This window comes from Carettochelys insculpta, chromosome 2 (assembly GCF_033958435.1).
Source record: "Carettochelys insculpta isolate YL-2023 chromosome 2, ASM3395843v1, whole genome shotgun sequence".
In the NCBI taxonomy this organism is placed as follows: Eukaryota; Metazoa; Chordata; order Testudines; family Carettochelyidae; genus Carettochelys; species Carettochelys insculpta.
In genome coordinates this window covers 212,036,795-212,050,515 of record NC_134138.1, presented here as the reverse complement: position 1 = coordinate 212,050,515, position 13,721 = coordinate 212,036,795, and the positions used below count along the sequence as shown (strand labels likewise).

The window sequence follows — 13,721 nt, the reverse complement described above, 5'->3', positions numbered from 1 at the left end:
CTCACTGGAACCAGGTTCCAGAAGTCATGGAACCCGAGGGAAATATTTGGGGAAAGTCATGGGTTGCTCTGGCTCTCCACTCCAAAGGAAAGACACCCTTGAACCCTGCTACAGTCCTACAAGGGGAACACTAACCCCAATAAATGCATCAAGCCTCCAAATTACTTACACGGAGATGCAGTTGCATACTAACAGTGAGGGAGACCACAAAGCCTTGGGTTACCCCTTATTTACACATAATTACTTTGCATATTGCAATGACACAGGCACTGAGGGAAAAACACAGTCCTCAGTACTGGAGTTTGTGTGGGATATTGTAGGACAGAAGCCCAATACCAGCACCAGATCATGTGTCAATTACACTGAACAGTGCCTATAGGAGTAGGTCCTGCTAACTCCCGCTGGGGTTTACCACATAAAACCCAAACAGAAGTAACCCCAGAGACATCACAATCATTTGTTAAATGATGGCCCACTCTGAAGTGCCCTCAACTGGAAACCATCAGCCTATCCAAGTTATGAAGGATAAGAGTAGAACCCCCTGAGTGTGTATCATGCCCTGAGCAAACCTCTGTCCTAGAACTAGGGCTAGTAATGACAGGACCAGTGTCATCAGTCCTCACCTTGGTGATGTTTCACACCTGTAAGGTCAAGGTGCATATTGCCCTGAGGCTGTAGGCCAACAATGCACTAATTTTACCAGACTAACAAACCAAACTAGTGAACATCTCAGTTGGCAAAGGTGGAACTTAGCAGATACCATTGCAGGCTGGTTTGGCATTGGGAACTCTGTCAGCAACACTTATGTCATAGCACAATGAGCTGAGGAAAGGGACTGTATTGAATCAAGGCTGGAAGATGCAGTAATATCCAATGACCACAGAGGACTAGACACCAGCCAGACTAATCAACTAATTCTGAACAGTTTAAAGGATCTGTCAAATTCAGCATCTCCTCACTGAGTATAACAGACTACATAGACTGAAGGTTAGTTGTAGACTATGGAGACCGAAGGTTAGTTCATCTATTATATAATGGTACTTAAAAGAGATAGTGGAAAAGGATTGCTGGAGAACAGGACCACCCAGGGTAACATAACAGACCTCCTAGATGGCTGAGTCCATTCAGCTGTCTTGAAGGTGGTAAGCCCCCCATCTCCCCAGTACTCCCGCCCATGGGAATGGGGACACAATCAATGAGAGTCCAATGGCCAATGTGAATGGGGGCACAGCATAATCTTCAGCCTCCTAGTAGCTTTAGGCACTCCCCACTTACAGCAGGCCAGAATTGTAACCTCCCTGTCTGTGCCAAGGAAGGGACACACCACTAAAATAGAAGGCATTTGGAGGTCGCTGGAGGTACTTTGTACCCTTGTGAGGGTTGCACCCATTCTGATCAGGAGAGTCTATGCACAGGTCCATATAACATCTTGACGAACTTATCTAGGTTTGACGTAATGGTCACTGAGAAATGGATGCACATAAACCTGGTCCAAATGAAGGGTACCTACTGGTACTTGACTACCCAGACTAACAACTCCATTGCAGTGAATGGAAAGCCCTCCCGTTCCATGTATCCAACCGTGTCCATGACATCCCTCGGAGAGCAACCTTGACCATTGACAGGATGTAGATCCACCGTACCCCAGCAACGACAGGTAACCTAACCTGGGACCCTGAATGGCACGGTGGAAGTAAGTACATAGAGGAGGGTCTAGTGGCCCTGCAGGTGAAGATCGAGGAGCTGGTGGCCGAAGCCCAAAGGCACATTGAGATTGGCTGTCTGAGGTACACACAGATAGGTGAGATCCTGGGTCAAGCCAGATCCAAATACTGAGGGGCACTGAACCAGGCAGTAGAGGTCAGGACAATAATTATGGACAGTGCCCTTACTGGCGACAGAATACCAGGGGGATAAATTTGGTGATATTTTGTCAAGTCATGTGGGGAGTGTCCATCCTGACATTCCTACTGAGACAGACACTTCCAAAACAAAGTGAAAACACTAAAATAGTTATATGTAACCCAGCAGGTTCATGAACTCTTAGGTTAGAGGAGGGACTATAGGATAAAATTCTGAAGCAGGCCATGATATTTGCTAAGAACCACTGTTCCAAAATGGAGTCTGGTAAGCCTCCCCACCCCAGCCATCTGGGGAGGGCCTCCCAGTTGACGTAAGTCAGTCCCTAGGCAGTCACATTCCAGGAAGGGACCCTGCGGGGAAGGGAACTGGACTATAGTTAAGAGTGACTGACACGATTCTTTCATTAACTTCTGCTTTGATTCTGCATTGCCTACTTGCTTTGACTCTGTAGAACTAACACAAATGATTGTGTCTGTGCAAAGATTACATCAGGATGCCAGACGAAACATCACTGCTTTAACATCAGTGTATTACAGACGAGATATCACCACTTTATACATCCATGTGGATGACTGCACTCTTCAAAGGACTTATTGTTTACAGATAAAATGTTCTGTAAACTGTGCACGGAAACTCTTTGCAACTCCCAGATTGATTGATAATTCATCTGGATTGCTCATTGATTGCTCATTGATAATCCTTATTTCCTTATTGTCTGCTTCTATTCTTTCCTCTGACTATCAGCTCTTTTACTAAGCATAACTTGGTGCCTGTCAGTGCATTCTGAAACTCAACCAAGTTCAGAATCACTCTGCCAGCTGGTTGCTGCTTCACATACAGTACCCAGACTTTATTCCAACAAACCAAAGGAATTCAGAAGTAAACACAGCAGGTACGGTAACTGCACTCATGGATCCCAGTTCGAATGTAGGCCTCTACCCCCTACTATTATTTTTGTCCACCCCACTTTTATGCCACCTCCTATACTACCTCTGTACCCTTAATGGTTACCACATTCACCCTGCTCTGGTTATTAGGCTGTAGAATGTAAAGTTTTCCTGGCATTTGATGGCAATAATGTTAGACCAACAGTTGGAAACTTGTCTGAATATGTAATAATCACATTACTGTAAAGGAAGGACACATCTGAGACTTCAAAGGTACAGTAGAGCAGATGGTGATCAACATAATTTAGGATTCTGAAGAGATTATTTATGAAGGACTGTTACTCAGCTCTGCCCTATGGAGTTTAGGAAAGAAAGAAACAAAGAACACTCAAAAATACACAGTGATATCTGCGAGAATCTAGCACTATCAGAGATTCTGGCAGAAAGGATAATAATGAACTCATGAATAAGCTGGCTGAAGTGTTAATTATAGTAAATGCAAACACTAGAGACCATGATGAGGGAACTCTCAGTTCTGGAAGAATTTTACAATTAATTGTTAGTGTACAAATGGAGTCTGTTTTGGAAGCACTGTATCTTTGGATCAAAAGAAGCATGAAACAATTAGGCAAAACTAGAGCACTACAGTTCTGAGTGAAAAATCACATTAAAAACAGGTATTTTAAAGTCACGTTTTATTGCAGCTAGCGGGAGCACATGAAAGAGCACTGAAATCTACTTTAAAAAATACCCTGACTTCATATAAGTGAAAGTCAGGGTGAGTGAATGGACACTTTTTTAAAAAGTTTTTTTAAAGTTAATTTAAGATATTTAGAGACTCCAGAGGGAAATTTTTCTCTCTTTTCTCAGACGATCCTTCATCCTCTGCTCAGCTGGGCTGTACTTTAACAGCCTGGGTGAGGAAAGCCCATCTAGGACAGCATAAGCTGACAGAAGAGCAGAAGCTGTTGCTGCAATTTCAACAAGTTGAGGATTGTTGGAGTGAAAAAGAAACTGTACCTCTCCACAGGAATACTGGAGTACACAGAGACAACTAGGGGGCTGTGAAAAAAAAGGAACTTTTAGGTTCCCCTCAAAAAATTGGCCAAACTTGGTGAAAGTACAAACGGATGAATGGAAACAAATCACACTTGGGCAAAAGTAGAAAGGCCAAGACAAAACAAGTTCAAACAAGCTGGAGACAAAGCATAACAAGCAAACATTATAGAAATATATTAGAAGCAGGAGTAAAAGCTAGGACAAGGTTAGGCCTTTTACTCAATGAAGAAGGGGAAAAATAGAAATTGTGGAAATGGCAGAGGTGCTTAATTACTTCTTAGTTTCATTTTTTACCAAGAAGGTTAGAGACAACTGGATGCGGAACATAATGAATGAGAGTAAAAACAGATTTGATTTTGAAGCTAAAACAGAGAAAGTATAAGTTAAACATTACTTAGACAAGTTAGATGTCCTGAAGCCATCAAAGCCTGAAGAAATGCATCCTAGAATACTCAAGGAGCTGACTGAGGCAATATCTGAGCAATTATCTTTGAAAAGTAATGAGAGATGGGGGAGGATTCTAGAAGACTGAAAAAGGGAAAATATAGCGCCCATCTATAAATGGGGAAATTAGGACAACCTGGGGAATTACAGGTCAGTCAGCTTAACTTCTGTACCAGGAAATATAATAGAGTAAATAAATAATAAATCAACTTGCAAACATATAGAGGATAATAAGGTGATATGTAACAGTGAGCATGAATTTAGCAAGAATAAATTATGTCAAACCAAGATAGCTTTCTCTGAAAGGAGAAAAAGCCTTGTGGATAAGGGGGAAGTGGTAGATATGGCATAATTAAAAGACTTTAGTGAGGCATCTGATACAGCTGGACATGAATTTCTCATTAAAAAATTAGAGAAAATACAACCTTGACAGAGCTAATAAAATAAAGTGGGCGTGCAACTGATTGGACGCCCATTCCCAGAGAAGTTCTGATGAAGGGGGTCTTGGCCCACAAAAGTGTATGCTCCAAAATATGTTAGTCTATAAGCTGCCACAGGACTTCTCGTTTTTGCAGATACAGACTAACATGGCTACCCCTCTGATACTCTTTCCCAGAGAGTGGTTATTAATGGTTCACAATCATGCTGGAAGGACATAATGAGACGGGTTCTGCAATTATCCATTTTGGGAACAGTTCTGTTCAATAGCTTCATTGGTGATTTACATAATGGCATAGAGAGTACACATACAATGTCTGCAGGTGCTACCAAGCTGTGAAAGATTGAAAGTGCTTTCAAGGACGAGATTAAAATTCAAAATGATCTAGACAAACTGGAGTAATGATGTGAGGTAAATAGGATGAAATTCAACAATGACAAATGCAAAGTATTTCACTTAGGAAGGAAAAGGATTTGTACTCCACAGAGAATCGGAGATGACTACTCAGGACTACAGAAAGGGATCATAGGGATGAGTCAGCAGTGTGACACTGCTGGGTAAAACAAAACCACACACATCCTTAACAGGAGTGTTGTAAGCAATACAGAAGAGGTAATTCTGCTCTACTCTGCACTCATTAGGCCTCTAATGGAGTACTAAATCCAGTTCTGGGCACCACATTTCAGGAAAGATGTGCACAAACTGGGGACAGTCTAGAGAAGAGTAATAAAAATGATTAAAGGCCTAGTAAACCTGACCTATGTGGGAAGATTGAAAAAAATGGGTTTATTTAGTCTGAAAAAAAAACCAAACAAACAAACCCTGAGAGGAGGTATAACAGCTTTCAGTTATTTAAAAGGTTGTTAAGAGGAGGATGATAAATTATTCTCCTTTAAACCCTAGTGAAAACAAAAAAACCAATGGGCTCAAATGGCAACAAGGGAGGTTTTGGTTGGACACTAAGAAAAATTTCCTGACTGTGGGGAAGATTAAGCAGTGGAACTAATTGCCTAGGGAAATTTAAAAATCTCCAATCATGGAGATTCCACAAAGTAGATTAGGGAAACACCTGTCAGGGATGGTCTAAACCAGTGGTTCCCAAACTTTCCAGCATCACACCCTCTTTCTGATTTTTGAGAAACCCTCACAACCCCCTATATCTTCTTTACCATTAGCCAACACCCCTTTTAACAGAAAATTCAATTCATAATTTCAAATAAATGCAAAGACTTGGTATAAAACTTTTATTTAAAATAAAAAATAAGCACAAATAGCTTTTTTGGCCCAAAAATTTAATCAATATGTAACTTAACATCAGAAATAGAAACAAAATTAATTTAATGTGAAGAATGATGCTGCATTTTCTTCATGAGTTGGAAAACCCTAGGTTTGAAAGATGAAAGTGCACAATGCAAATAATTTTCAACCTCCAATTGATTTCTTTGTTTTGTTTCTAATGTGACTAAACTTGAAAAGCTTTTTTCACAGAGGTACATTGACAAAAATGGAAGAATAATGCATAATGCTCCTTCTCCAACTTTCAAGTACATTGGGAAATATTTCATCCACAATTCCTCCAAGTCTGAGTTTTCAAAATTATGTTTTGGACCTGAATCATATTTTATTTCAAGTGCTCGTTCTGACAATACTTCTGGTAATGAATTGACATCATCGTTGAATGGATAGTGTACTAATTTATGAATGGAGTTGACAGAAAAGTTGTCTGGAAAATAGTGGATCAATTTGTCAGCAAAGCAGTCCAGATGAAACAATTTTGTTCTTCACATCCTCTTTACAAGGTTCTTGGAAACGTTCATTTTCAGCAAGTGATGAAAATGTCAGAAAAGATGAAAAGTTAGGCATCTGAACTTGTGTTTGATGTTTCCAAAGCTGGATTTCTTTCCATAAACACTGATAGCATCGTGGAGTACTATAATGTTTACAGCATTGTTTACTTGAAGTTTCAAACTGAGGTTGTTTGAAGATTCAAAATTGTCCACGAGGTATACCACGGAAAGTTGAAAAGTTTGGTCTGTAAATGCATGATATAACTCTTTTTTCTTCTGTTGCTTGAAGAAAATTTTCACTTCGTCTTTCAGTTCAAATAATCTCAAAAGCATGTTACCTTTGGAAAGCCATCATACCTGCGTATGATCCGCTCCCAAATCCATGCAAAGAGCAGTAAAAAGTCTCGTATTTAGAGCACTGTTCTTCACAAAATTGACAACTTTGATGGCCAAATTCAACTAGTCACATAGGTCATCTGGAAGGTTTTAGGAGCCAAGGCTTGTGTCTGTATGAGAGAGTTGTGGTTACAGCTAGATATTTTTCTTCCACCAATGTCAGAAATTCAGAGCGAGAGCCAAACCTTGCTGAAGCACCGTCTGTGCATACACCAACCAGTTTTCCCCACAAAAGTCTATTTTCTTTTAAAAAAAAAAAAAAAAAAAAAAAAAGTCAAATCGTTTTCATAACATCAGAAGCCTTTGATGCAGTTATCGATTCCTTCAAAAAAAAAAAAAAAAAGGCAGTTCTTTCATATCTTCATTGTTAACAAATCAGACAGACGTGCAACTGACAGCATTGTGCAACCTCAGGCATCATTAGACTGAACTGGAAAAAAAGGAGAATCCAACACTGCCTCCACAACTTAAAGTTTAAGGTCTTTCACCAGGTCATCAATGCGACATTTCATGCTTTGTCGGAAAGCGAAATTTCCTATGGTTTTTCTCTTGCTTTCCACACCAAGCACAATATCAGCTGCTTTCAACAAGCAAGGCTTCACAAGACTTTCTCCAATTACATGCACTTTCTTGGCTTTAGCAATGACAGTTTATAAGATGTTTCTACAGCTTTGGCCAACACTTGATGAAAAGCTCCAGTAGTGTCTGGCTTCAGGTGTTTCAAATTTTGAAGTTTAGCTTCAAAAAAACTCTTTTGGTTTGTTTGTCAAAGCACTGTGGTTCTTTGTCAAGTGTCAATCAAGATGACTAGGTTTCATGGCATCATTGCTGAGAACTGTGGGGCATACGACACATTGAGGATGACTGATTCTGCTTTTTGCATGACAGTGAACCCATACTTAATGTAGTCTTCATTGTACTTCCTTTTCTTAATCGTGGCCATAATATATTAAACAAAAACAAACTATAAAAATAACGTTCCTGATTAGAATAAATTTAATGGATGGAAGTTACTTCGATAAGTTATCACAAATATTTATTTACTACTATTATAATGCATGGATGTGTGCTGCCTTATGTATTCCCCACCACCAGTAACCACACAAGACAGGTTACCTGAGGAAAGAACAGTCTTAAATGATCCTGTGAACATGCTAGAAAGTTAAAAAAAAATTCCATTGCCTTCTACAGTGTCCTTCATCCTCCCCACCAAAGGAACTGGTTGCCATAGGGAGTGAGGAGCAGGGTGCATGCTGCCTGACCAGTTGAAGCTGGCATGGACCTGGGCCCCTCACCCCCAAGGAGGAAGGTAGCAGGTGGACAACAGACCCAGCTTTTCAAGAAACGCGCTAGCTGTTTGGGGAGGGAAAGCAGTGCACGTGCTTCCTGAGATGCTGGCTCTGGCATGCAGCTGTGGGACTCCGTTTTTGAAGGCAGTAACACCATCGTGGTCTCTTTCTTGGGGTACGCTGGGTTGCCTCACACCGCTCCGGAATTTCTTCACACACACCCCAGGGGGCTGCATCTATGGTCTAGATGGTGCTTAATTCTGCCATGAGTACAGTTGACTGTAGTTTATGACCTCTTAAGGTTCCTTTCAGTTCTGTTTCTAAATCAGAATCCTAAATTGAATACACTGACACAGCTTTATAAAATGGAATAATTTGTACACATTTTATAGCATGAAAATAATTTTTTGCATCTGAGGTGAAACTGTTGGGCTGGGAAGAACTTTTAAAAGCTATGCTCTAAGTTCTACATATTTTATTAACAGAAAATATACCAGCATTGTTCTTCCGTGCATTTGCTAAATGACAGTAATTAATCATGACTTTCTTACATCTGCTACGAGTAACTACTGCGTATTCTCAGGAATTTTTTTTAAATGGAATAACAGAATACAGTATTATAGTGACAGACTGGTAGTGGCTGCTATATATAATTAAGTTTAGGCTAGTAGTTTCGTTACAACTGCCTATTTCCACAGCTTTCTGAAAAGGTTTTCACATGAGGAAGAAACAAGCCATGCTTAGTTAAAACTCAGAAATTAGTATTGCTGTAAAATGGAGGAAAAACTAATTCTGATATCTCTCACTCTTGGATTGCAAAATAAGAAACTTCATTATTTAGATTTTCTTCATTAATGACTTAAAACTGACTTAATAGGAACCTTTAACTTTGCTTACACATAGTTCTTATTAAGGAATAGGCCCCTTACCTGGATTTAACATGAATAATATTTAAACATCAAGTTATTTAAAAGTCCATTCTGAACATGTTGAATAACACGCTAAATTTTTAGCAGAGCCTACTAAGCCATGCCTACATTACCAATGCAGTGTTCCAAACTTGGCTTCACAGGGGGATAATAAAAGTCTGCTTGACACACCCAATATAATTCTCACAAAAATGCAAATTACAGTTGCATCTTTCTGTTGCTCTTTCAGATATGCAGCTGCCATGTTAACCCAGCCTTGAAGAAAAATGTTTTCAGCAATAGAAAATGTATGACCTCATCTGTCTCATATTCCCATTTATTTCAATTATTTTTTAAATTTAAAATGTAGAGCTTTTTACAGATATAACTTAAAAATTATACTTCTGTCCAAGTTTATAAATGTAACAATAGTAAGCATTAAAGATTACTATAAAAGATTAAAGAAAATAATTTTTGTAGTTTTTCCTAATGTGACTGTGTGTACTGTTTTCTCACATTCACACGTAAAGTGGGGCTAATCCACTTACTCTGTTGATTGAGGGTATTTACTGCCACACGGAAAATCAAAACCTTTTAAACCTTTTTTAAAAACACATGAAATCACATAAATGTAAGGTTTAGCACCCCAAACCATGTTTAATTTTAAAATTTTATTGATTAGATTTAAAATGGATGGAGTTCCATTAAGTACTAATTCTGACAGCTTAACCTACCTTCCACCCACCCATTTGTAGTAAGAATTTAGACAAAAAACCAAATACAACATTGAAAACTACTTTAAAACACAAAAGCCAGGATATGTAAAGTCTAATAGTTTCATAGTAAAATTAACTCACCCACTTTACCCATCAGATGTTTTATGATTAGCTAGGCCATTAAATATATACATAAATACGTACCATATATGCAATGTATGTAAATTACTGTTTACCTGCTGCAAGAATTTTAACTTACACATTTCATGACTTATTTTAATACTGATGACTTGAGATAGAGCTTGTTATTTTGGGAAGTAGACAGCATTTCGGAAAAATGGCTATGCAGAATGTTCATTATTCACATTTATTTAGATAAATGGACAAAGATATCCACTCATTGTGTTCCACTGACAGTGTCAGAGGAGTCTGGACTTCATATTCTTTTTTAACAATGGTCCTCTAACTACCATATCTATCACTACACCAATGTTCATTCCTCTCCGTTATACTTTAGATGTTTGTATATTTTAATCTTAGAACATCCTGAACCATTTCCATTTACAAACAAAAATTACCATCTGTGAGAACTTACATTAAAGCATATTCAGATTTTAATTATACCACAGACAAAAAAATGTATTCAGAACAGATCTAGGAATGGACATGCAAAATATTCCAAAAACAGATATTGATGATTCTTTCTCATTGCTTTGTTCGTATACATTTATATTATAAATGAAATGTTTTGTACGTTAAGGTTCTTTAAAAGAATAAGACCAATACTATCTTATTTCAAGGTATAAATAAAATATATGCCATATATTGTAATAACGTCACATATTTTAAAACCTATAATTGAATTTTATTAGATTTACACATTACAATAATCCAGCCCTGTTCCTGAAAACATTTTAACTCAGAAGAAGTGTCTAAACAGGAATAACCTAAGGGTCAAAAAGATGAAAGGAAAGTCACAGTGATGTCAGGGCAAATTTTAAAAAGCAACTGCAACAAATGATGGTAGAAAAATGATACTTTAAAATAGAAATGCTGAACTTCTCTCGAAGAATGACATTTCTCACTAATTACATGCTTTATACTATTGATCGAATAAGTGTTAATAATTACAGAAAATCATCTGTTAAATCTTTTATTATAAACATAATTTAGTCAAAAGACCTGTCACAGTTACTTTTACTAAATTTTGTTTCATGCTGAAAAATGTAATTTATATTTAATATAACATTTCCAATATATTAATTTAGGAGAGCATCATTTCAATACCAACAAATCTGTGAAGTTTAGAATTCAACTGAATACTTATTTCTCCTCTTTTCTGTCAGAGAAAGCTTCTGAACATATGAATGCAGTAATCCTTATATTGTAAAAAAATTAAGTCAAGAAAAACAAAGGAGTGCAAACAGCTTAAAACCCCAAAATCTGAAGTTTATAAAGAAAGTTACTTATAGGTCTACATACGTTCTTGTCACATCTTGTTCAATCATTGCTCGAAGCTCTTTGTCCTGGAAAAATTTGTTCCAAAGACTCTGAAAAAAGACAAAATAATTGAATGAAACAAAAAATACTACAATGCCTTAGTCTGGTATAGAAAGTTAGATCTGCAAAGTGTTGTAAAAAATTAACCAATTGCTGAGAAGCAGGTCTTATCACTATTTTACAGATGAAGAAAGAGACACTTAAGTTTGTGACTTGTCCAAGGCCTCACAGTAAGTCAGTGTTGAACAGAGAATAAAATTCATGACTTCTTGGCATTCCTTGCCATCGGATACACAATGCACTAGACCATGGTCTCCCATACTGGGGAGCGTGAAGAAATTCTGGGAGGGGCGCTTACCAGTGTTTGACAACTGCAAGGAGTTACAGCACAGAGACTGAGAACCCAGGCCCTAGAATGATGACTTCATGCAACCCAGTGTGTGATATCAAGTCTTTAAATAACCTCAGAGGAGGAAGGGTTGAAGAGTATATTTTCCATCACAACTCTACCTCATTATATCAACTATTAAATGGCAGAAAGAGAGCATAACTGTAAACATGTTTTGATAATACAGTACTGTATGCAGTTTAACATACAGTTTGATTGAGAAACTTCATGCGCAATAAAATCACCAGTCAACCTACAAGTATTTCTTCTGGATATGCATTCTAACCAACTCAACTGATATTCATGTGCATTTTACATTTAGTTTGAAAAGACAAATTAAGAGCCAGTATTTCATAATATACAGCAAATAATTCCTTAGTACAATTGGATATTCATTTAGCAATAATTCACTTGGTTGTATAAGTGCAGATATGTTTCAGTAAGAGAGCTTTCTTGATACAAAGCATATTATTTGATGACCAGGAGGCCAAAATGGGAAAGTGGAATCAAATCCCAACATTGATCTCTCGCTGATCAACGCATAAGCAGCTGGGAATGCTGAATACGCAGAATACTCAACTCCTGAAGGGATCACTACCAATGCCACAGCTCAGTTTAGGAATGGTACTTCAGTACTTCCATTTTATTTTCCTTGTCAATCACAGAGCTCCTGGCAAATCTGATTATGAGCATCAAGATTTTTTTTTATTTTGTTGCATGCACAGCATATAATACAGTTTACCCCTTCATCCTGAGAAAGTGGATTGTTGATGATCAGATCCTGCTGTCCAGCTTTCCGAGGGTTTGTAATATGCTGGGGGAGGAAAAAGAACATGGTTTTTACTTTCAGACTTCTCTGATACCAGTAGTAATGTTTCAATATTCATGCTTAGGTATGGAGGATGCTTTTTTATATTCTACTTACTACTTCTTTAATTTTGTTATACCATGTTCTTAATTTTGAAGATTTATTTATCCACTGACTTCTGTCTTGTGGTAGAACATTTAGAAATAGCTGTCAACAAAGCAAAATATGTGTTTGTTAGAAAGAGAGGAAGTTTCGCTAACAATGTAACTTTCCAAATGCAAGTCCTGTAAGACAGTCCAAATCATCTCAGGGATGAGAAGTACAGAAGAACTGAAATCCAAAGGTTCTACATATGAGGATGATACAGTTTAAAAAACAAAAGGCAAACAAACAAAAAAAAACCAAAACCAAGGCTATGTCTACAGTAGCCCCAAACTTTGAAGTGGCCATGTAAATGGCCATTTCGAAGTTTACTAATGAAGTGCTGAAGTACATATTCAGCGCCTCATTAGCATCGGGCAGCCGCGGCACTTCGAAATTGATGCGGCTCACCGCCACGTGGCTCGTCCCGATGGGGCTCCTTTTCAAAAGGACCCCGCCTACTTCGAAGTCCCCTTATTCCTATGAGCAGATGCGAATAAGGGGACTTTGAAGTAGGCGGGGTCCTTTTGAAAAGGAGCCCCACTGGGACAAGCCGCGCAGCGGCCAGCCGCGTCAATTTTGAAGTGCCGCGGCCGCCCGCATGCTAATGAGGAGCTGAATATGTATTTCAGCACTTCATTAGTAAACTTCGAAATGGCCATTTACATGGCCATTTTGAAGTTTGGGGCTACTGTAGACACGGCCCAAGAGTGATAACATGGCTTCTGAAAACTGCCAGCTAGAAACTAGTTCTGAGGTACAACATTGACCAGTGGTTCCCAACCTTTTCAGTAACAGCACACTTCAGTGAGACAATTCCACAACACAATCATTTTTTCCAGCTGCATCGTTTGCATATTTACTTACATGTACTATACAGTCTTACTAGAGAAGTTTGCAACATCGTACTGCATAATACACGCTGAACAAGTATCAAATGGGGGGGAAGAGGGGGTTAGGCATGCTCCCCTTGCTGCCAACCCATTGAAGCCTGGATGCGGCATTTAAACCCTCTCTCCCCACTTGCCACAGCAGGGAGGGAACATGGGATGGGAAACAGCATTTCAGCTGCCTCTTTCAGCATTTCCTCTTATGG

General features: G+C 38.5%; 1 protein-coding gene across 1 annotated transcript in view; it reads right to left on the bottom strand.

The window, feature by feature from the left end:
* The window catches only part of TBC1D5 (TBC1 domain family member 5), a 560,176-nt gene that overhangs the window by 247,512 nt on the left and 298,943 nt on the right, over positions 1 to 13,721 (bottom strand). The window contains exons 9-11 of the mRNA XM_074984496.1: positions 12,602 to 12,691; positions 12,419 to 12,490; positions 11,271 to 11,338 (exon numbers count right to left, since the gene is read on the bottom strand). Coding sequence (XP_074840597.1) covers positions 11,271 to 11,338; positions 12,419 to 12,490; positions 12,602 to 12,691 — 230 coding nt within the window. The remainder of the gene's footprint in view (positions 1 to 11,270; positions 11,339 to 12,418; positions 12,491 to 12,601; positions 12,692 to 13,721) is intronic.